Here is a 22826-nt window from a genome sequence, read left to right as displayed (position 1 = left end):
AGCAATCGATTTGTCAGACTTAATCTGCTTTTCATCCATGGTGGCAATTACGGTGTTGGCCTTTTCCAGACTAGTCGTCACCTCTTCCAACTCACTCCATAAGAGACACTGTGTTTTCTTCAAAGCCTCGTGCTCTTGTAAAGCTGGGAGTATACACCTCTGTAACTCTGCGTTCGCTTCTTGCTCTTTCTTCAATCCCTGCCACAGGACTTCATAATCATGGGGGGGAGCTTGGAGTGCAGAAATTAAAGCCCCTTTATCCTGGATCAAGGATTCAGCATCCATTTGCTCCTCCATTTCCTTTGCCACCGTTCCCATGACAATTTTGCCCGTCACTCTGGTCTGCAGCACATCTCAGTGCCTTTCAGACGCATGTCCTGACAGCGCAGGTTCAAGTGGCTTGGTCACTTCCCCTGTGACTTGAGGAACAGTTTTCTTTTTCTTCTTCTTTCTTTTTGCTTTATTAGCTCCAGAGATATCAGTGGTACTGGGCACACACTGGTACCAGCTTCCACATCTTGCTTGCACTCACAGGGCGTTGCTTGCTTTTGCAGCTGTTTGTCTTTCAAAATTTGGGGGCACACATCTTCCATGTGACCTACTTCATGACAGGCCCAGCATACTAAATTCATCTGTGGGTACGGCTCTCCTCCAGGGGCGACATACGAGTCATCGTCATCATCATCATCATCATTGTATGGCCAGAAGGGACACTGTTTTTCATGGTTATGTACATTACAAAACAAACATTTCACGTCGGCCATTTTAGAAACCCGGCAGGGACAATTTGCTAGCTGCAATTTTCACTTTCTTCAGAAAACCAATTTTTTTTTGTTTGGGTTCAGGGTGCTATTGCATCCACATTTCACACATTCTCTGTGTATGATGTAAGCACAACTGGTTATACACATTGGGACAGACTTCACTCATAGCATCTGTACTTTTTACTTCGGCTGGGTGGCCATTTTAAACCCCCGCATTTATTTGCAATCCCTCAGACCTTTTAGTGTCGACTCACATTCTCCACCATATGTGACAAACGCCCCTCTTTTGTAGCGCTGACGTCTGTCTGGGATCTTCTCGACATAGTCTTCTAGGGTTAATTATTTATTTATAAAATATTTTACCAGTAAGTAATACAATGAGAGTTACCTCTCGTTTTCAAGTATGTCCTGGGCACAGAGTAAAACAAATAGTACATGGTTACAAGTACAGTTACATAAATGAACAGGGTATACATTATATACAAGACATTGTGTGCACAGTAAAAGAAAATATATATTATGAGCGTATGAAACAGTTACAGACCAGGTTAAAATGTGAGACAGCCTTAGATTTGAAAGAACTTAAACTGGTGGTAGATGTGAGAGTCTCTGGTAGGTTGTTCCAGTTTTGGGGTGCACGGAAGGAGAAGGAGGAACGTCCGGATACTTTGTTGAGCCTTGGGACCATGAATAGTCTTTTGGAGTCTGATCTCAGGTGATAGGTGCTGCATGCGGCAGGGCTGAGGAGCTTGTTCAGGTAGCTGGGTAGCTTGCCCATGAAGAATTTAAAGGCAAGACAGGAAAGGTGAACTTTGCGCCTAGACTCTAGTGTTGACCAATCTAGTTCTTTGAGCATTTCGCAGTGATGTGTGTTGTAGTTGCATTGGAGAACAAAACGACAAATTGAATTGTAGAGGGTGTCAAGTTTGCTAAGGTGGGTTTGAGGAGCCGAGCCATATACTATGTCTCCATAGTCAATAATTGGCATTAGCATCTGCTGTGCAATATGCTTTCTTACCAGGAGACTTAGGGAGGATTTTTTCCTGTAAAGGACCCCTAGTTTGGCATAGGTCTTGGTTGTCAGGGTATCAATGTGCATCCCGAATGTTAAGTGGGAGTCAAACCATAAGCCCAGGTATTTAAAACTAGTGACAGGTGTTAGGGTGGTGTTAGCGTTGGTTCTAATCAGGAGCTCAGTCACTGGAAGCTTTACAAATTTAGTCTTGGTCCCAAATACCATTGTTACAGTCTTGTCAGTGTTTAAAAACAGTTTGTTTTGGGAAATCCAGTTTTCGAGTCTCAAAAAGTCAGACTGAAGTATGTGTTGAAGGTCAGAGAGGCTATGACTGTGTGCATATAGGATTGTGTCATCTGCATACATGTGTATTGAGGCTTCCTTACAAGCTGTGGGAAGATCATTAATGAACACTGAGAAGAGTAGGGGCCCCAGAACAGAGCCTTGCGGGACACCACAGGTGATATCCAGGGGGTTGGAGTTAGAGCCTGAGATGGACACATGTTGGGATCTTCCTGATAGGTAGGACTGAAACCAGTTTAAAGCATGTTTCCCTATTCCAGAGCTCTGGAGTTTGTTAAGCAGGATAGCATGATCGACTGTGTCAAAAGCTTTTGCAAAATCTAGGAATACTGCACCAGTGAGTTGTCCCCGTTCCATTCCACACTGGATTTCATTGCAAACTTTAAACAGGGTAGTTAATTATACAAAAAACAGGATCATACAAAGTATTACGTTGCTTAACTCAGGCTTCTGCCTGCTTTATTTTCATCCCAGTAAGGGACTGCAGCTTTAACATGTGTAGGCAGGAGGCACTCAGCTATTAACCTTCAGTGGTTTACTCATATCAGTGTTATAGTATTTCCCACATTGTTACTTCAAGAAACAAAAAAAACAAATCATATAAACAAAATCCTATCCCATTCAGGGATCTAACTACACAACAGAATCAGCCTCTCTAACTTCTGCTGGGCCAACTAACCTGGTTCCCCAGCTTAAAACAATGTCCTCTCATTTAGGGTCTCTAGATACAGCATACAGTCTTTTAGATACAGCAATAAACATTTGTTTGTCTTATCTGTTCGTGGTGGGAACTCGGTCCCAAGTGTCCAGCCAAATCCTCTGGTACTGTGATACTTGAAGGGGGCGTCCTCCCCGAACTGGATGCAGGGGAGCAGCGACAACCCCAGTCTCCAGGCTCTAAGAAGAGAGACTGAAATGCAACCCTCGCTGCTCTAAATACCTGTGCTAGTGATTAGGAAAGCAGGTGAGGGAGAACTAGGCACATTGTAATCTGTGGTCTGGATTTTCCATCCACCAGCCTGAGTAAATGTGAAGCTGTGGAATGGATCATTTTGCACTATTGCTGCACTTTCTGACCTAAAATGGGGCAGAAAGCTGCCTAATATCTTTGGACTATGTCACAATATATATATATATATATATATATATATATATATAGTATTGTATTGTATGTCTTTATTTATATAGCGCCATTAATGTACATACTGTTGTGTCGACAGTTATTCGAACACAAACCAGGTACATGCTGGGTACATGTTGGGTCTAGTTTAAGGCAAGTTTAAGGCATTTCTGCATTGACTAATGGCCCATCAGATTAACAGCGGGAGTCCCTGGCAGTCCCATTCAAACTGAGGGGCCAGGGACCCCTGCTGTGTTAATCCGATGGGTCTTTAGTCAATGCAGAAATGCCTTAAACTACAGCCTTAAACTAGCCAAGTTGTACCCAGCATGTAACCGGGAAAGTTTAAGGCAAGCTTTAGAATACTCGTTGTCTCGTCTGTAGCGCTTCAGTAGTAATACACGTGGTAATCAAATAAATAACAGATAATATAAATAACAGGTCATGGGAATAAGTGCTTCAGACATAAAAGTAACATTAAGGAAAAGGAGTCCCTGCTCCAAGGAGCTTACAGTCCAATTGGTAGGTAGGGAGAACGTACAGAGACAGTAGGAGGGCATTCTGGTATATAAAATACAATGCTGAGATTATAGAAAAAGAATTAGAAGAACATACAATTACAGTAAATGCAGGACAGGTTCTTAAAATAAAAGGATAAAACAAAGACAGAAATCCATATGCACTTCATTACCAGGCAGTATGTCAGGGTTTTCTCCCAGCGAGGTCACTGGCACAGAAAAGGGACTTCACTTGTTTGGTCTAAACACACCTCTGTTGAAATCTAAAGTCCTAATACATTGCTAAGACTTAAGTATTATTTTTCCTCATTGAAAAAACATAAGCCCACTCGCTGTTGTAAAGCAGCTGTGAGATTGAAAGTTTTAAGACAGAGTAGAAAAAACACTTTTACAGAACGTTTGTTCAAACTTTGCCTCAGTATATAAACGCACTCATAACTTCCCTTAACTAATACTTAGACACATGTGAGTCACATCAATACATCCAGGCGCTCATGGTGAACTTATCCCTAAACCTAAGCGACAAATAGTACCTGCCAGACCTCCCATATCTGGTCCCATTGCATTTGTGTCCCTGCCATGAATGCAAATATACTTCAGCATCGCTGTCAAGTCCCTGATTCCATGTTTCAATTTCCATGTTTCCTGGAAATCCAAAAACCTCTTCCAGGGATGCTTTGAAAACTTTTGTTTATGTTAGAGAACCCATTTCTGGCAAATCATATGTCCTTATATTAGTTTTAACCATAGGCCTGGACAAGGAGTTAACAGGCCATAAACCTTTACATTGTACTTTTAACACCTATCTCTAATTAAGCTCACTTTGAAAACCTGCACAGACCCGTGACAAGTCATAAACCCCATATATTGTATTTTTAAACCCAAATTGTATCTTCATTAACCCCTGAAGCATCAGATGGATTCAAATACATAATATCTCATGATCTTATCACAGACCACTGGGCTACTACGGGGTTAATATGTAGTAAAATGTGTTGTATATAATATGTTATCACCTATTTCATGTTATTATAGCTTATATTGCCAATGTACAAGTATCTGTGTGGAGAACTCACATGTTTGATAAAGTGTATCTCAACTTATTATACAACAACTGGTCTACAATTCTCAGGATCAATAAAATTAGTAGAGCTCTATACTGTACCGTACTGACAATAACACTTATCCCTGTTCATATTGTTTATCATCCTAAATACAGTAGGCTGAACTCGGATATCAGGAGATGAAATTGGAGATAAAGAGTTAAGCTTCATTGCATTTTATTGTCTCTATTCTCAGGTCAGTCATCGTCCTTCACTCAGCAGCCCCAAGACCAAGTGGTGGTAGCTGGGCAACCTGTGAGCCTTTTTTGTGCCATCCCTGGGTACCATGGCATTGTACTCTGGATCAAAGATGGACTGGCACTAGGAGTAGGTCGTGACCTCTCTGGTAAGCACCTTATCAGCTTTCACCTTTACAATGAACATTACTCATATAGCTGGAAGTAGGAGGACAACTTGCTTATTAGACTATGTGCAGTGCTCTTTCACGTCAATTTCTAGAGCACTTAGTGAACAAATAATGTGGAAATTGGACATCGGGTACTTTAAGGGAAATGTCCTAGACATTTGAAGTGAAGAAAAAAAGAATGTGGTATGGTCGTTACCCTTTCTTAATATGGTAGTTAAACAAAATGAATATCATAACTACAGTGCTACTTTCAGAGGTACCTATATAATTTAAACCAGAAATACTTTTCTGTGAACCACCACATAGTGGAGTAATAATAAATCTTTCCAACCTTTCCATCACTATAACTGGTCATATATAGTAATATGTTGCCAATGTTTTTAATATAGCAGGTTCTGCCTTTGAAATTCAGAACAATATGTATATTTAATACTTAAATATATCCAATCCTGTTTTGTGTCACTAGGTTGAGGCGATAGCAGCTTTATTGTGTTTACAGACTCTCTCTTTGCCTTCCTCCTTCCTGCAGGATATCCCCGCTACTCTGTAGTGGGTGACCATTTGTCTGGGGAGCATCATTTGAAGATCCAACGCGCAGAACTCCAAGATGATGCCATGTATGAATGTCAGGCCATCCAGGCAGCTATTCGATCCCGTCCAGCTAGACTCACTGTACATGGTAAGGCCTTATACATCCCAGAAACATCCTTTCTGTTTGCTTAGTACATTAACTTCCATTAGGATGGGACCTGTGGGGGAAGCTATCATGGTATATTGGTAGTATTGTTGGGGGATTGGTAGATGAAAATGAATAAATGTTTCAGTTGGTGGTCATCAGACAGTTCTGCGTGACTTTGGACAAAGTCACTTCAACAATGAATGCATATATTATGAAAAAAACATTTTTGTCAGAGCTATTTTTTCCAATATGTTAAAAAGACAACACCACATTGTATCCCAAGACACTTGCAAAAACAGTCTATATTATTAGAACTATTATCAAACTATTTTCATACACACACACACACACACATGTATACATGCACACTGCCCTCAGTGTATTGTTTCAGAGCATACCAAGCTGACCTTACAATCTCATTTCAAGCGGCGTCTCACGGCATCCTCCTGCAAGTCCCCTCCAATGGCAGTGAAAATGGCTGTGCGCTGCGTTGCCATGACAACGGACCGCTATGTAGCATCCTGTTGTCATGGCAACGTGACACCGTGTAGAGTCATGACATCCCATAGCGCCCCATTGTCATGGCAACGCGGCGTTATTTGAGGGGGAATTGCAGGATCATGCCGTGAGACACTGCTGCACCACATCGCACCAAGTAAGATACATTTTTTTTACATTTTTCTCCGGGTTGGCCTTCAGTAGATCACAGCGCACACACAATCACAGCACACACACAATCACACCACACAATCACAACACACACAAACCCACTCAATAACAGCACAATCACAACACACAGTCAATTACAGTACAATCAACACAATCAATCACAACACACACACTCTTTTACCTGGGAGTGGGGCATGCAAATGTCCCCTGAGCTGCTGCAGACTGGGGCGGGGAAACAGGCAAGGGGAGAAGGGATTGTCTGTGTGCAGGGAAGGCCCCGTCCCCGCAACGAAGGAAAGAGCAGAGAGAAGCAACAGCAGCCGGCGAGGAACTTGAACCTGAACTTCCAGTGCGGCCAGCAGGTCTCCCCTGTGGTCTCGGGGCCCCCCTGCATCGCAGGGTTAAGCAGCACGGTAGTTACGCTACTGACTATGTGTACAATAGAATGGGTGTTTTTTTTTCTAACCACTAAAAAAATCTCACCAGGCTAAAAACCTGCAATAATCAGGTCAAACAAATAGTTTACATAGGAGTCTTAGGAGACCGTATCGTCCCTCTGTCATATAAGTGTGCCCCAGGGAGCTTGTTACAACTGATATTGCTAGAAAACGCTGGTTTGTATAGTAGACGTTTTTTGTTGTTTTTTTTAGAGGTCAAATAGTGACACACAGCGAGAGGGGCTTCAGTTAGAAAATGAGCTACAACTGTTTTGCAGAGAGGTATCTATAATGTACCATTGCTATTGAATAATATCTCTGATCTCATCCCTACTGTGCCCTGTTAGAAAAAAGCTTTATGGACTAGAAGCCATAAATTAGTTTCAAGCAAAGTTATGTTTTTTTCAAAACAGAAGGTGAGTTGGAAGATCCCTCCCTTGTTATAGATTCCAATGGATGGGTGCCATGGTGGTGTAAGTGGTTGTGTTGAGAGCTCTGAGTTAGAAAAATCTTATACATGTGTAACATTAAAATGTAATATTTTAATCTTGCTTACAGCATTTGTATGTCTGAGTTTCAACAAACAAACTGAAGAAAAGCCCTTTTTCAAACAGAAGACAATAGGGGGGGGGTGCTGTAGTAAGACATATTTGTAGTAAAATGTACGATAATTGCGTCATTTTTATCTTGAAACTCTTTCGCGTTAATGGATCAAGGTTATTGAGTGGCAGTATGAATAGTTAGAGAGGAATCACGTGACACATAGTGAGATTTATCAAACTTTACTTCCCTGTACATACTGTATCTTTTTCATCTTGTATTTACATACTAAAAAAAACACCAGGTCAGAATTGATGTAAAACTTTTCTAGCTAACAATTTCTATAGTGGCGGAAACTCTCTAATTTTTGGCATAAATTGATGAGAAAATGAATCGAATGCATCAAAACAAATTTTTTATTTGCATTTTGTTTCCGTTCATACATCACCCCATAGTAACAGGAAAAGGAATCAGGGGAGCGTCAGTGCCTAAGGAAAAAATGTGATACTCGCATAGTGCAATATGTTAACAATACACATACACAGGCAGAGCTCTCATAAGAGCACAGTGAGGCTAGATATTAATGATCACTAAGTATCAGAAATATTAGCTGTGTATGGGCATCTCTAATGACCCATACACACAGGAACATAAATAGGAGGTAGGAATCCAAAAGAGAGACACCAATCCAATACTTAAAAAATGTAGATATTTATCCAGCATTGATAAAAATTGGAGGCTTACAGGATTCCGGAAAGGTAACAGCAAGTTTGTACACATGAAGGTTCACTCGAGTCGCGTTCTCGGGATCTCTGCACGATGCTGCTTCCTCATCCGGTCTCCGACCTGCGCTGCTTCAGGGGGCCGATACGTCACTTCCGGGTTCTTCAACTCGTATTGCGGACGCCACCGGAACTCCACAGCAGGCTCTCTCCCTCTGGATCTCACACGAGGGGTTACGCTCTACTAGTTTCGCCGTACGTAGTGACGGCTTCGTCAGGAGTGATGTTACCCCATAAAGAGATGCTATTTGTACCCTTTACTTAATGCTGACCTTTCCTCCTATTGGACAGCAAGTAAATTGGTGATTGACTACATATGTCCTCCCAATCTTCACAACACTGTTATACAATTAACCTTTAAAATACACAACAATGTTTATACACTTCAAAGTAAAATACATCTTTATTAATAAAAAACCCATTCTAAAAATTCACGAAGTGGCCTAATATACAACTGTGCTATTTTTGGAATTGTATATAAAATATATAAAAGACATAAAATCTAATAAAATCGCTCAAAATCTAACTTCTAATATATGTTGAAACGGCGATTGTTGTATCTCAAAATAAAATAGGGAAAAAAACAATTAGTTCACAATAAGTGCATTTTCAACCTCATTTTGCAGTCTAAAGCAATTTATTGTCTAAAACGATTTATTATTACAGTTTTTTATAGGAAAGCACTTAGCTCAAAATCCACATTAAGACCTAGTGGTACAAGTGTTTGCAAAGTGAAGATCCAGAAGCTTTCTCTTTTTTTAAGAGCAGCTTGTCTGTCTCCACCTCTCCAATGTGTCAACACTTGTTCTATAACTGTAAAAGTGAGCCCAGATGTGTCCCCATTATGTTTTTGTAAAAAATGGTTGGACAGGTGATGTGTAGTAACACCTCTCCTCACATTACCGATATGCTCAAGTATACGTATATTTATAGTTCTTGTTGTTTGGCCCAGATATTGTAATCCGCATGGACAGGTGATAAGATATACCACATAATTAGATTTGCATGATAAAAGTTGTTTTATGTTGTATCTTTGCCCTGTGATATTTGACACAAAACTAAATTTATCCTCTGGTCTATATTTACATGCAGTGCATGTGGTACAACCATAAAAACCTTTGGATTTTGTTAGCCATCTGTTCCCCTCACTGGTTATTTTAGGTAGGGCACTGGGGGCTAATTTATCTTTCAATGATTTGGCTTTTCTGAAGATCACATTTGGGTTTTCAGGGACAATCTCTCCAAGCACAGGGTCATTTTTTACAATGTGCCAGTGCTTTTTAATTATTTTGGTAATCTTATCTGATTGTCTATTGTAATCTGTCATAAATGAGTACTCAAAAGTTTTATTTGATTTAACCTTCTTGTTCTTACTCAATAAATCATTTCTATCCAAATCATTGACTTTTTTAATGGCATCCTGTATGATCACATCATTGTAATCTTTTTCTAAAAACCTTTCTTGAAGAAAGACAGATTGTTTTTGAAAGGTACTTAAGTTACTACAATTCCTTTTAATGCGTCTTATCTGTCCATATGGGACATTTTGCAGCCATTTCGGATGATGACAACTTGTGGTGGATATGTAATTGTTTATATCTAAACCTTTGAAGAAGGTCTCTGTTTTTATTGTCCCTTCCTCAATGAAAATAGTCAGGTCCAAGAAATTAACTTTTTCCTGACTATATTCACAATTAAATTTTAAATTGAGCAAGTTGTCATTAATATAGATAATAAACTGTTTAAGGCTTTCTTCATTACCTTTCCAGATAAACATAATATCATCTATATATCTACGCCATAGGCACAAATTCGCACCCAGCTCTGCAATAGACCAAATATGGTCTTCTTCCCATGCTCCCATAAGAAGATTTGCATAGCTGGGTGCAAATTTCGTGCCCATGGCGGTGCCACATTTTTGCAGGTAATATACCCCCTCAAACAGAAAATAATTGTGTTCTAGGATGAACTTTATGCCATCTAAAATAAAGTTGGCCTGTTCATTTGGCATATCTGGATCTTTTGATAAGGCCCTATCCACAGCTTCATGTCCATCTCTATGATTTATACACGTATAGAGGGAGGTAATATCACAAGTTACTAGATAACATCCATTTTCCCATACTTGACTTTCTAAGATGCGCAAGATATCCGTTGTGTCCTTAAGATAGGAAGGAAGTTTAGTGACATATTTTTGTAAATATATGTCTATATAAGCAGATAGATGTGACGTTAAAGAGTCAATCCCCGCTATTATGGGCCTACCAGGTGGATTTGTAATACTCTTATGGAGTTTTGGTAGGTAATAAAATATGGGTCTAACAGGATTTTCTCTGTAGAGAAAGCTATATTCATCACTGTTAATGACTTCTTCTATCTTACCTCTATCTAACAGGATTTTAAGTTCTTTTTAAAAAAAAATCACCCCATAGTAGGATGGCCAAGTGGCTTCTCCAAAAATACTGGACTCAATGGTGAAAGGTGCGTCAGGTCACTATGTCCAGGGAGGAAAATACCGGACACATGTATCCAAATACAGGACAGTCCAGTTCAATACTGGACACCTGGCCACCATACCCCATAGATATAGGCCTGATTTTTCCCCTATCCTTGTTCACACTGCTTTTCAGGACATTCTCTCTTACTCTACATGTCCCTCATAGGAAGAATAAAAAGAGCTTGTTAAAATGTTTTGCTTATGTTGTGCATTTCTAGGGGTTGCACATAAGGTATCAAATAACAGTTTCCTTCCTCTCCTTGGTAATGACACATGAACCTGCATTTTGCAACTACTATTATTGCAACGAGAAAAAAATGTGAGGAATAAACCTCCAAAGCTGGTGCTTAATCAATAGCAATAATGCACTAAATATGCCACATATTAGGCATACTCTTGAATCCTTCAGTTGTATCAGTGTATAGGGGTAAGTGATACTTAATGGCTTGTAAATGTCCTCAGTGTGTTTGAAATGAACTCACCCAGAGTGGGGGGCTAATAAGCTGTATGCAGTCCAAAGCATCTGTGGAAACGCTGCTGCAAAACGTCCCACAGGATACTCACGGAGTCTTCGGTAGCTTCCCTCACCGCACCATGTGCCCCACACTTCAATGATCAGCTGGCCGTACTCACGATGGTCTGTCCGTGTCCGCCTGTTGTTGCTGATTTATGCCAGAACGCCCCCGTAGAACGCCGATACTGCGTGCTCCAGCCGATGAGTAATACAAGACAAATGGTCGGAATGGCGGTCACTGCTCTCCGAATCAGGATACAACCAAGCGCAGTAAAAATAAGGTAATTATTTATTCATCCACATAGGAAAAAGACATACACAGAGTGTATAACTCTGATGCGTTTCGTCTCCATAAGGGAGACTTTAGCAAAAGTGCTACTATTATTGCAATGTTGCCATGGACACACAATAGAATACACCACTTTAAACTAGTTGTGTACGTTTTCCCTCTCTTTCTTGTCTGAGTAGAATCATTGAGTTGTTTTCACCCTGGTTTAGGTGACATTCAGTGCTAATTCGAAGCCCCATGTGGAAATCAAAGGAGCTGCCAGTCTGATCTTGCACCATGTGCAGCATTTTCCTTGCTGACTGGCTATCGTGGCCTACATCCCCTTTCTGAAACAAGTCTTCTCCAGTTCATTTCTGGATATGAGGGGATAACAGAGATAAAGAAGCAGCAGTTCTGCTTCAGACATATTATAGACTGAGATAATCTAACTTTTTTAGTTTTGAAAGGAGGGAGTTGCTATTTCAACTTGAACAATATGGGAAGGGTTCTCAATTAGACAATTAATGTTGTTGAAATGGCTAGAGAAATAACTACAGTGAGAATAAGGGCTTGCATTTTAAAATGTAGTAATTAAACATACAATAATTATGAAACAATTAAAAATTATATAAAAATGCACATTTTACAGATATGGTGTGGGTGTAACTGTAATCTGCTATTATCTACATTTTTACTTTAAAGTGTTTGCAGCTTTAAACTCCCCCCAAAAAGCCTGTTGACTTTATAAGAGTTGAAAAATTTGATTGAGATAAAAATCATTGCGTGATTTTTGAGGCATCAAAGCTCATTAGCTGTTTGAATAAGCTGCGATGTTAATTAAACAGAGACATTCAAACATGATGGGCATATGAGTGAAATGCTAGGTAAACATTTTTGGCTGCATCACTTGGGGTTTCAGCATGTCTTTCACACATCAAAGCTGTGTGGGCTAAGGGGGAGTGAGAGGAGTAAACATAGGAAATAAGCTCAACCAACAGATAGGTGTTGTTTGTGGGGCCTTAACTACTGCATCTGAAACCTGCAAAGTCAAGGTAGCCAGAGGCATCACTGGAAGGTCCAGGCACACTCACGAGACCATGGATAAATTATATTCTGTATCATAAGAGGCAAGGCTCACAGAGATACCCACTAATTAGTGTTGAGTTACTGTACCAGATTTAATGGAAACAGGCTTGGAGCAGCTATCTCAATTTTTTCCCAGAGGGTGGTGAAGAGAGGGAGGGGAACAGGGGAGAAATGCAAGAAGATAGACGTTTGGTCCTGGATACTGTTGCACTGATTTGAAATTCACTTCCTGAAAAGTACATCGGGTCATAGCTGATTCCTTCAGAAACAAGGAGGGCAGTAAATCAGTGTTAATATTAGATTCATAATACCTGCCCAACTGCCCATTAAAATTGGTAGATATTATTAATTTTATATTCACACTCTCAATGAGAACACACAGCAATAACCAGGTGGGAAAACACAAAAGCATTTTATTTATGTTGCATATTGCACAATGGTGTTATGGCGTAGCAGAATATTTCCTGTGTATTTACCTCATGGAATTCTTAGGGAATTTGTATATCAGGACAAAGGTGCAGCACATTTCACAGAATATATATTCTGTAAAATGTGCTGCACCTTTGTATATAGGGTTAAATAAGGCTTGCAGCAAGAGTAGGTTGATAAAATACAGTGACAGGACTATCATAGCCCTACGCATTTCATCTCAAAAGACTTTTTGAAGGGGTATATGCCCCTTGACAAAGTCTTTTGAGACTAAACGCTTAGGGCTATGGTAGTCCTGTCACTGAATTTTATCACCATGCACCTTGATAAAGAGCGGCAAGCTCGAAATGTGTTGGTAGGGGCTACGTGGCTCCATTATGTAGCTGTTTGCTCAATGATACCACTTATGGGATACACTCTCTTGCAATTGTCTTCTCAATACTGGTGTAAGTAGTGCTCTTAGTTTCCTGAGATTCATTCAACTGAATTTTATCAACCTACTCTTGCTGGAAGCCTTATATAAGGCAATTGGAACTTTGTACATTGTATGTGTCTTTGACTGTACCGATGGAGGCTCTTCCGGGTACTGACATCACAATTCTGTCATCGCGTGATTATCACGGGATTTGGAGATCGAGGAGGAGTGGGTCTGAAGCACCAGCGTCGGAAAGGAGACTGCATATTTCAAGGACCACACAACAGACCGTACAGCTACTGTTTCCAGTTTTGTAGTGAAAGATTAGGATTTTATCCTAAAGTGCCCATTTTTACCTGCTTTTACGTAAGTAGAATTTGTATCTGCGTTGTAAGATACTAAATATTCGTACTTCACCATATTGGAGATTTCTCATGTTTCTAGGCTCTAGCCAGTCCCAGAGATCACTTGTAGCCCCTTTACCCCTACCCTAAGTGAGATTAGGTCTGCTACTCCATTTGTACTGTGGTGCGTACCTGTGAGGTAGCAGGAGGGATGAGCACTTCCGCGGTGGTGGGGAATCATCAGGGTAGGTGTACAGGGTACCTTTGTTCATTAGATGCAGCGCCTCCAGTCAGCTTTGATCCTCTGGATAGTAGTAGGATGGAAAACAAAAAGAACTCTGGCGCTAACTCGTGTAAAGGACTAAATCAGAAAGAACTAAATCAGAAAGAAAAGAACACAATATTACCGTAACTACGAATGTAGCTGCCCTCCCCTTACAAAAGGGAGAATGAGGGATAGAATGTAGATCCCAGTCTGCTGAAACCCCAATAGGATCTATCCAAGACCCTTAGTACATACAGAAAAAAAAACACATAAAAGGGGGAGCAAGGGATTAGATAGTCAATCATTATAAATATGAATATATATGCAATCTCGACCAGTGGGGTAGGGAAAATAGCCCACATATATGATCTTACTACTCACACGGCCATGTGTAAGTAAATACACAACAGAGGTTTCTTTACTTGTCTTTATCTTGTCTTGTCTTTGCTTTTGACTCTTCTATGGAAATCCTTGTCCAGATGGTCCTTGGATCCTCCCAATATCATATACACAATGTGTAGGGATCAAAGATTCGACTAAATACTTTCACAATATAGCAGGGGGATCAGCCAGGGGAGGTTTGGAGTGAATAATGCTAAAAATATCAAATACTCACACGGGCATGTGTAAGTACATACACAACTAGGGGTTTCTGTTCCTTTAAAGTGGATCCAGAGATCTCTATCCCTTCAGTAATGATATTCCTCCAGGTGCCAGACACAGCTCACACCCACATGATCCCAATAAGATATATATGAGATGTGTTCAATAATGGATAAAAATGCATTTATTCACACATATACTGCACCGACACACTTTATTCGAGCAAATACCCGGTATGTACCTGGCAGATACCTGGAATGCGCCGCTCCTCACCTCTGACAAGCCCCGTTGCATTTGCCTTCCCAGCCTGGGTTCATGCCTGGCTGATGGGCGGCTGATCTGTTAAATGATAATGATTAAGATTTAATAGGCTGCAATGCTTCGCGTGTCTACCAGATGGCATAAATTCATGAATTGTAATGCAGTATATATATATGTACTGTGCAGTATTGCAGCCAGCGGGAATAAAATGCTTCAATCCCTGCCGGAAAATAACTCAATGCACTCGGGCAGAAAACAGTCACAAACCTCAATACACCCGGGTATACCCGAATTCGTGGGACTAGCCGAGCTCGAATAAAGTGTGTCGCCAGTGTATAACAAAAAAACTCACATGTACAACAGCCCAAATCAGCAACACCACTGACCGTGTGCAATGCAGCATATAGGATCCTAGATGCCGCGTCCGGAATACAGGATCATGCAGGAGATAGCGTCAATGATAATGTGTATTTTACAGGGGGTACTCCATATTGATTAATAAAGTCAAGTTATATTGAAATAGTCACATAGCTATTCTGCTGGGAACAGAAAGTTTGAACACATACATACTTACATACATATGTAATTTCTCATTATCCTGTGTCAATTTCTCTGAATTCTGTAGACAAGGAGATAATGCCAGAATATTGGAAGCAAGTTCTGCACGTCAGCTTGTTTTGCTTGACTATATAATCTGTCTGTATACATGAAATAAACGGGAGAAAGTAAAGAGCTTGTGTTCTGACCTGTTTACTTGATCCTTCGAGCGCTCGTTTCTTTTACTGATACAGCACTTTAGAGGGTTGATGACCTCTCGAGAGGGTCTATCCGAGTGAAGGGGAAGGTCCATACTGAGTTGGAGTAAAGGACAATTTTACAGTCAATTCAAAGATTATTCTATGGGTGGCTCACAAGGCAACCCTACATGGTTCACTTATCAGCATTGCGGCAGGGCGTAAAAAGAACAGGGAGTCCCAAATTTTAAAGCTGCAGGAAAAATTGGCAGAACTGTCAGACTTACATAAGAGAAATAGAAGGCCCGATACCTTAAAAGAGCTCAAGGACATTAGAATAGAGCTGAATTTGCTACTTACCTCCCAGGCTGAAAAATCATTGAGTTGGTCAAAGAGGAAATTTTATGAGAAAGCAAACAAGCCAGATACTTTACTAGCAAAAAAATTATGGAATAAACAATCTAATTATGGTATACATGCTATCAAATTGAAATCGGGCACTCTGACCTCTAACCCAAAACTAATTGTGGAAGAATTTAGAAAATATTATGAAGAGTTATACAATGGTGAAAAGGTCAGCAACAATACCAAAACGAGACGGATACTAGAGGAATTTCTGGCGGCCTCAAATCTTCCTAAATTGAGCGGAGAGGAGGTAGAGGTGTTGCAGAGAGACTTCTCACAGGAGGAACTGACACAAGTGATTAAACATTTAAAGCCCTCTAAAGCCCCAGGTCCTGATGGTTTCTCAAATTTATACTACAAAAAATATGCAAAACAACTAGCCCCCCATATGCTCCGTATGTTCAATGCAGTGTTAGCAGGAGCTTCATTCCCGAGTCAAATGCTCCAAGCGTCCTTCTCAGTGATTTATAAACAAGGCAAATACCCACCTTTTTTTTATTTTTTTCGTTTTCTGTTCTTTTTTGTTATGTCATTTATTTGTGTTACATGCAAGTATTGTAGCATTTCTAGGCTGTGTTACATGCAGGCCAATGTACATCGTGTTGTTTGATGATAAACTGTCAATAAAATTTGAGTTATAAAAAAAAAACATTGTTAGAAAAGCACACTTATCAGTGTATACCTTTGGGTAATAAGTATAAAAGAAAAGTCAAAACCAATGTGGCTAAATAAACAGGTAGGGGAGGAAATGGACAAGAAGAGGAAGGCGTTTAGATTCTTTAAGTCAGAAGGGATAGAGAAATTATATCGGAATTATAAGCAATGTAACAAAAATTGGAAAAAGGCAATCAAATTCGCAAAAATGGATAATGAAAAAAGGGTTGCAATAGAAAGTAAGATTAACCCTAAAAAGTTATTTAAGTACCTTAACAACAAAAAAATAAGGAAAGAAAATATAGGACCCTTTCAGTGCAAGATGGGCAGGCAGATTATTGGAAATAAGGAAAAAGCAGTTGTATTAAACTAATTCTTTGCCTCTGTGTTTACCAGGGAAGAATTAATTTCAACAGTAGTGCCGCAGGAGGAAGCCACAACCTCCATATTAATGAACAATTGGTTAACTGAGGAAGAAGTTCATAAGCGGCTTGAAAAAATTAAAGTAAATAAGGCACCTGGCCCCGATGCTATACATCCATTCTCAATGAGTTAAGTTCAGCAATATCCAAACCATTACAGTTAATATTCAAGGACTCCATTTCCACAGGCTCAGTACCACAAGACTGGCGTAAAGCAGATGTGGTGCCTATATTTAAAAAGGGAGCTAAATCACAACCGGGGAATTACAGACCTGTAAGCCTGACTTCAATAGTGGGGAAACTACTTGAATGTTTAATACGGGATACTATTCAGGAATACCTAATGGAAAACAAAATCATTAGTAATAGTCAGCATGGATTTATGAAGGATAGATCATGCCAAACTAACCTTATTTGTTTCTTTGATGAGGTAAGTAGACATTTAGACCAGGGTAATGCAGTTGATGTGGTCTACTTAGATTTTGCAAAGGCTTTTGATACGGTTCCACACAAGAGGTTGGTGTACAAAATAAAGCAAATTAGACTCAGTAATAATGTATGCACCTGGAATGAAAACTGGTTGAAGGACAGACAAAAGAGGGTTGTCATAAATGGAACTTTTTCAGGTTGGGCTAAAGTCGAGAGTGGAGTACCTCAGGGATCGGTACTGGGACCCCTGCTTTTTAACTTGTTTATTAATGACCTTGAGTTTGGCATCGAGAGCAAAGTCTCCATCTTTGCTGATGATACTAAATTGTGTAAGGTAGAAGAATCAGAGCAGGATGTAATTTCTCTCCAGAAGGACTTGGAGAGACTGGAAACGTGGGCAGGTAAATGGCAGATGAGGTTAATACAGATAAATGTAAGGTTATGCAAATAGGTTGCAAGAATAAACTGGCGACTTACAAATTAAATGGGGATAAATTGCGGGAATCCTTGATGGAGAAGGATTTAGAAGTGCTTGTTGACAGCAGGCTTAGCAATAGTGCCCGAAGTCATGCAGTAGCTGCAAAGGCAAACAAGATCTTATCTTGCATTAAATGGGCAACGGATGGAAGGGAAGTAAACATAATTATACCCCTTTAAAAAGCTTTAGTAAGACCACACCTTGAATATGGAGTACAATTTTGGGCACCACTCCTTAGAAAATACATTTTGGAACTAGAGAGAGGTTGCAGAGAAGAGCCACCAAATTATTAAAGGGGATGGACAATCTATCTTATGAGGAGAGGCTAGCTAAATTTGATTTATTTACATGAGAAACGAGGCGTCTAAGAGGGGGTATGATAAGTATATACAAATATATTCGGGGACAGTACAAGGAGCTTTCAAATGAACTATTCATCCCAAGGGCAGTACAAAGGACTCGGGGGCATCCCTTTAGTTTGTAGGAAAGGAGATTTCACCAGCAACAAAGGAAAGGGTTATTTACAGTAAGGGTGGTTAAAATATGGACTTCATTACCCATGGAGACTGTGATGGCAGATACAATAATTTTTTTCAAAAAAGGTTGGACATCTTTTTAGAAAGGAAAGGTATACAGGGATATACCAAATAAATATACAGTACATGGGAAGAATGTTGATCCAGGGATTAATCCGCTTGCCAATTCTTGGAGTCAGGAAGGAATTTATTTTTTCCCTTATGAGATATCATTGGATGATATGACACTGGGTTTTTTGTTTGCCTTCCTTTGGATCAATAAGTAAGTATAGATATAGGATAAAGTATCTGTTGTCTAAATTTAGCATATGTTGATCTTGATGGACGTACGTCTTTTTTCAACCTCATCTACTATGTAACTATATAAATACTACTTCACCCACCCCGCTACCCCCAATAAATAATAGAACACTATACTAGCCAATATACCCATTGATTGCCAGTGTGGTTACCTATTCTGTCAATGGGAGCAACGATAACCCCATCTTTTCTAATCTTTTTTTTAGAAAGGAAAGGTATACATGGATATACCAAATAAGAATACATGGGAAGGATGTTGATCCAGGGATTAATCCGCTTGCCAATTCTTGGAGTCAGGAAGGATTTTATTTTTCCCCTTATGAGATATTATTGAATTATATTTCACTGGCGTTTTTTGTTTGCCTTCTTTTGGATCAATATACTGTAAGTACGGATATAGGATAAAGTATCTGTCGCCTTTATTTAGCAAAGGTTAAACTTCTTTCAACTTGATCTTCTATGTAACTATGTAACTCTGTAACTATGTAATAGCAATGCATGGGCATGGTTATTGGAGCAGCTACTGTATCTCAATTTTTTACATTTAAACTTTAATCACACACTTTTGAGGCAGGGGGACTCGGTAGCAGAACCGCATTAATTTCAGGTCCGGGGAACCCCTGCATCCTGAGTTACAGGCCCCGGTATGGGGTGCCGGTATCCCCTGTGCGTTTAAATGTCCCAGTAACGTGATGTGGGAGATTTAAACATAGCACGGTGATACCGACACCCCATACAGGGCCCTGCTTCAATACTATGTGACTAAAATTTAAATAAAAACAGCTTCGTTACCTTAGCGGCTAGCTAGGTTAAACCTGAATAATGGTTTCTTGCAGTACAGGGGGTGGGTGAAGGCGGTGGCATTGAGAGCATCTCGTTCTTCCTTCTGTTCTCTGAAACGAATGTGGAAGGGGTCCACAGCGGACCTGTCATTTAACCCCTCCCCGTAGGAGTAGACATCATCATCATTATCGTCATAATCATCCTCATCCAGCCTGAAGGGACAGTCTTTGGTGTGGTCTAGCTTTTCGCACCATAAACATTTCTGGTGCGGTTCCTTTTGCGGGACCACGCCGGGATACCCATTCCTGAAAGGACATTGTTTTGTGTGGCCAGGCACATTACTCATAAAACACATTGTATCCTCCATTTTCTACCTTCAGGTGTATTCGTCACCTTGACCTATTGGAGGCGCTATTTAATCAATTCTTCATAGCTTTCCCTGTGTATCCTGTAACAACTGGTCATACACAGTGGACAGACTTTTCATGCAGAATTTTTTTTCACTTCAGTTAGGCGGCCATTTTAAATCCCCACATTTATTTTCAAACCCACAGTTTCCGCTGCTCAGTGCCTTTTGTCACCAATTGTGATGCCCACACCACGTTGCAGTCTCTTTAAGTCCCAATTTAAGGCAGGAACCACTGTATTTCTTATATGGGGTTTATTTACAGGGATTAAATCATATGATAACAGGCCCACCGTCCCTTTAAATCAAAACAACACATAAAAATAACACCTATTCCCTTTAGGGAAAACTAACTACACCGTAGCTTTAGCCCTCACTAACTGGATGGCCAGCTAAACTGTTTCCCAACCCAAAATAGGTAATATTATATTTAACATACATAGTCTCTGTACACAGCAATAAAGGGGTTTGCTTATCTATAAGTCCAGGTTTTGAGCAGACATCCTCGCTTCAGCATGGCCTTGCGTCCTTTCTTCCTAGAGGAACTCAGCCCCACGTGAGCTCAGAGAAATTCTCCTCTGTAAATGCCAAGGACCGGACATCCCCGCTTCAGCACGTTTTGTCGTCCTTCTTCTTCCCTCTGGGATTCAAACCCAGGCATTCCCAGCAGACTCCGCGATCACCATTCAGCGGGTCCAAGGAACTGTGCCAGCCTTACTTGCTTGGGAGCACCTTCTATCTATCTATCTATCTATCTATCTATCTATCTATCTATCTTTCTATCTATCTGTCTATCTATCTATATCACAGAGCTTGTGCCTTTGCAGTTTAAACTTTTTCAGCCGCAGATCTACAGTATTTAGACTTACTCAGTATGTAGTTAGCACAACAGCCAATGAGCTGCCTAGGAGCCTATTAAAGGTTTTTAATAATTTAACAATATGAATCATAAGATGATACATACGTCAACTATGATTGTGGCTACTGTCCCTAAATGATTGCAATAAAACATATTTGATCGAATTCCATGCATATGTAGCCTAGCCTCTTGTTGCTTCTTATTTTTCTGGGCTCTACCAGTGTAAGTCCTGTTAGGTGCAGGCAGTGGATGGGTTAATTCCTTCAGAAAGGCCTTGTGTGCTTTTGAAGCCTTAGATGCATTTGATGTATCCAAGGGCGGGCCTAGCAACAGCCAGAGAGTGTCAGCCTGAGGGGTGTATACTGATTGGGTCACATACTGGATGTGATGACCTGTCTGTATCCAGATCTGTCTTGTTATGAGGCGGTGTTACATTCACACCCAAGTGTATAAATACTGGCACTCTCACAAAAGTAGGTGGGTGTCTTTCCTCCCCCTGTGGAGTGAGTACCAGCTACCCTGGGTCTCACAAGGAGGCTTCAGGAGGAACACCATGCAGAGGGAAAGCTATGCAATGCTGTAAGATCAGAACCTACAATAAACACCATTGTACCATCACCAATGTGATTCACTGTCTAAGGACCAAGAAAAGTGTCAGTATGGACTCTCCTTCCATCCAAAGGACCCATGCTGACTGGAGGCACTGCAACTACGAATAAGGTACCTGGTAAACCCTGTCCTGTTCTCCCCACAACACAGCAGAACACTCATCCCTCTTGTTGCCACACAGGTACGCACCACCGCAATATGGAGTAGCAGACCCAATCTCACTTGGGGAGGGGGGGGGGAAGGGTGCAAGGGCTACACATTTAATATGAACACTTGATCTTACAATGCTTATCTGAGGCATTTTCTGGCATATCAGTTAGACCTACTGTAGGAGTGTCTGATTTAGTCTGAACTAAGGTAGATATCAAGTCCATCTGAAAATTGATAGCCGACCTCATGAATCAGTAAGGTTGTTGAGAATACTGAGAATACATTGTGCTTGTAGACAGCAAATCAATGCTAGTTGTACAGAGACAACTACAGTACAATGGTTTGACAAGGGCAAGGCAGGGGTAAGTGCACTGGTACACTACGAAGTGGCATGAGTCTTTCCTGGTTTTGTTTCCAGTCATAGAATAATAACATGCACAGTTGTATCAGGAAGCACCTGGGACCAACTCTTTTCAAGAGCAAAGATTACACATACAATGATCAATCAATTCAAACCACATGAATGAAACCTCGGTGCAGTATCAGATTGCCTGTGGAACGAGAGGTCCGCAGGGATGGCAGAGTTTATTAGGATCAGCGCTGCTAGGGCGAACACTGATTGAATTCCTAATGCTGGGCCTTGAAATGGAGAGTGCGCAAAGTGAAACCACATCGCTCAGTGAGCCGTGTGAGGGTTACAAATGGGGATATCATAACCAGAGCAGAAACGACTTTAAAGAGGAAAGTATCAGATAGAGGGATTAGCATCGTACCAGCTTATAACTCAGAATAATAACACAATGCATTTTCTATCCTGGAGGTCTGCCCCATTTCTGACAGAATCTAGCAGAATATTTTTAAGGTGCATTCATGACTACCTGTGGTAAATAACACGTTAAGCAAGTGTACCATGCCCCTTTCTCTTCACTGTAGCATTTGATATTGTATGTTAAAAAAAGGGCTGAAACCACACCGAGAAAAAATGCATATTACTGTATGTATGTTGTGTAGGGAGTGTTTAAGATGGGTGGCTAAATGACGGATTGAACATTTAGCTTTGCTGGTCCATTTGGTTTGTGAAA

General features: G+C 40.4%; 1 protein-coding gene across 2 annotated transcripts in view; it reads left to right on the top strand.

Annotated features, from left to right (window-relative positions):
• KIRREL3 (kirre like nephrin family adhesion molecule 3) overlaps positions 1-22826 on the top strand; it is a 945792-nt gene that overhangs the window by 627785 nt on the left and 295181 nt on the right. For both annotated transcript variants that reach the window (XM_075604274.1, XM_075604273.1), the window contains exons 3-4: positions 5020-5169; positions 5720-5869. In XM_075604274.1, the coding sequence (XP_075460389.1) occupies positions 5020-5169; positions 5720-5869 (300 nt within the window). The remainder of the gene's footprint in view (positions 1-5019; positions 5170-5719; positions 5870-22826) is intronic.

The sequence above is a fragment of the Ascaphus truei genome, chromosome 6 (genome assembly GCF_040206685.1).
Source record: "Ascaphus truei isolate aAscTru1 chromosome 6, aAscTru1.hap1, whole genome shotgun sequence".
In the NCBI taxonomy this organism is placed as follows: domain Eukaryota; kingdom Metazoa; phylum Chordata; class Amphibia; order Anura; family Ascaphidae; genus Ascaphus; species Ascaphus truei.
Note: the sequence above shows the minus strand (reverse complement) of the source record. Positions and strands in the feature narration are given on the sequence as shown.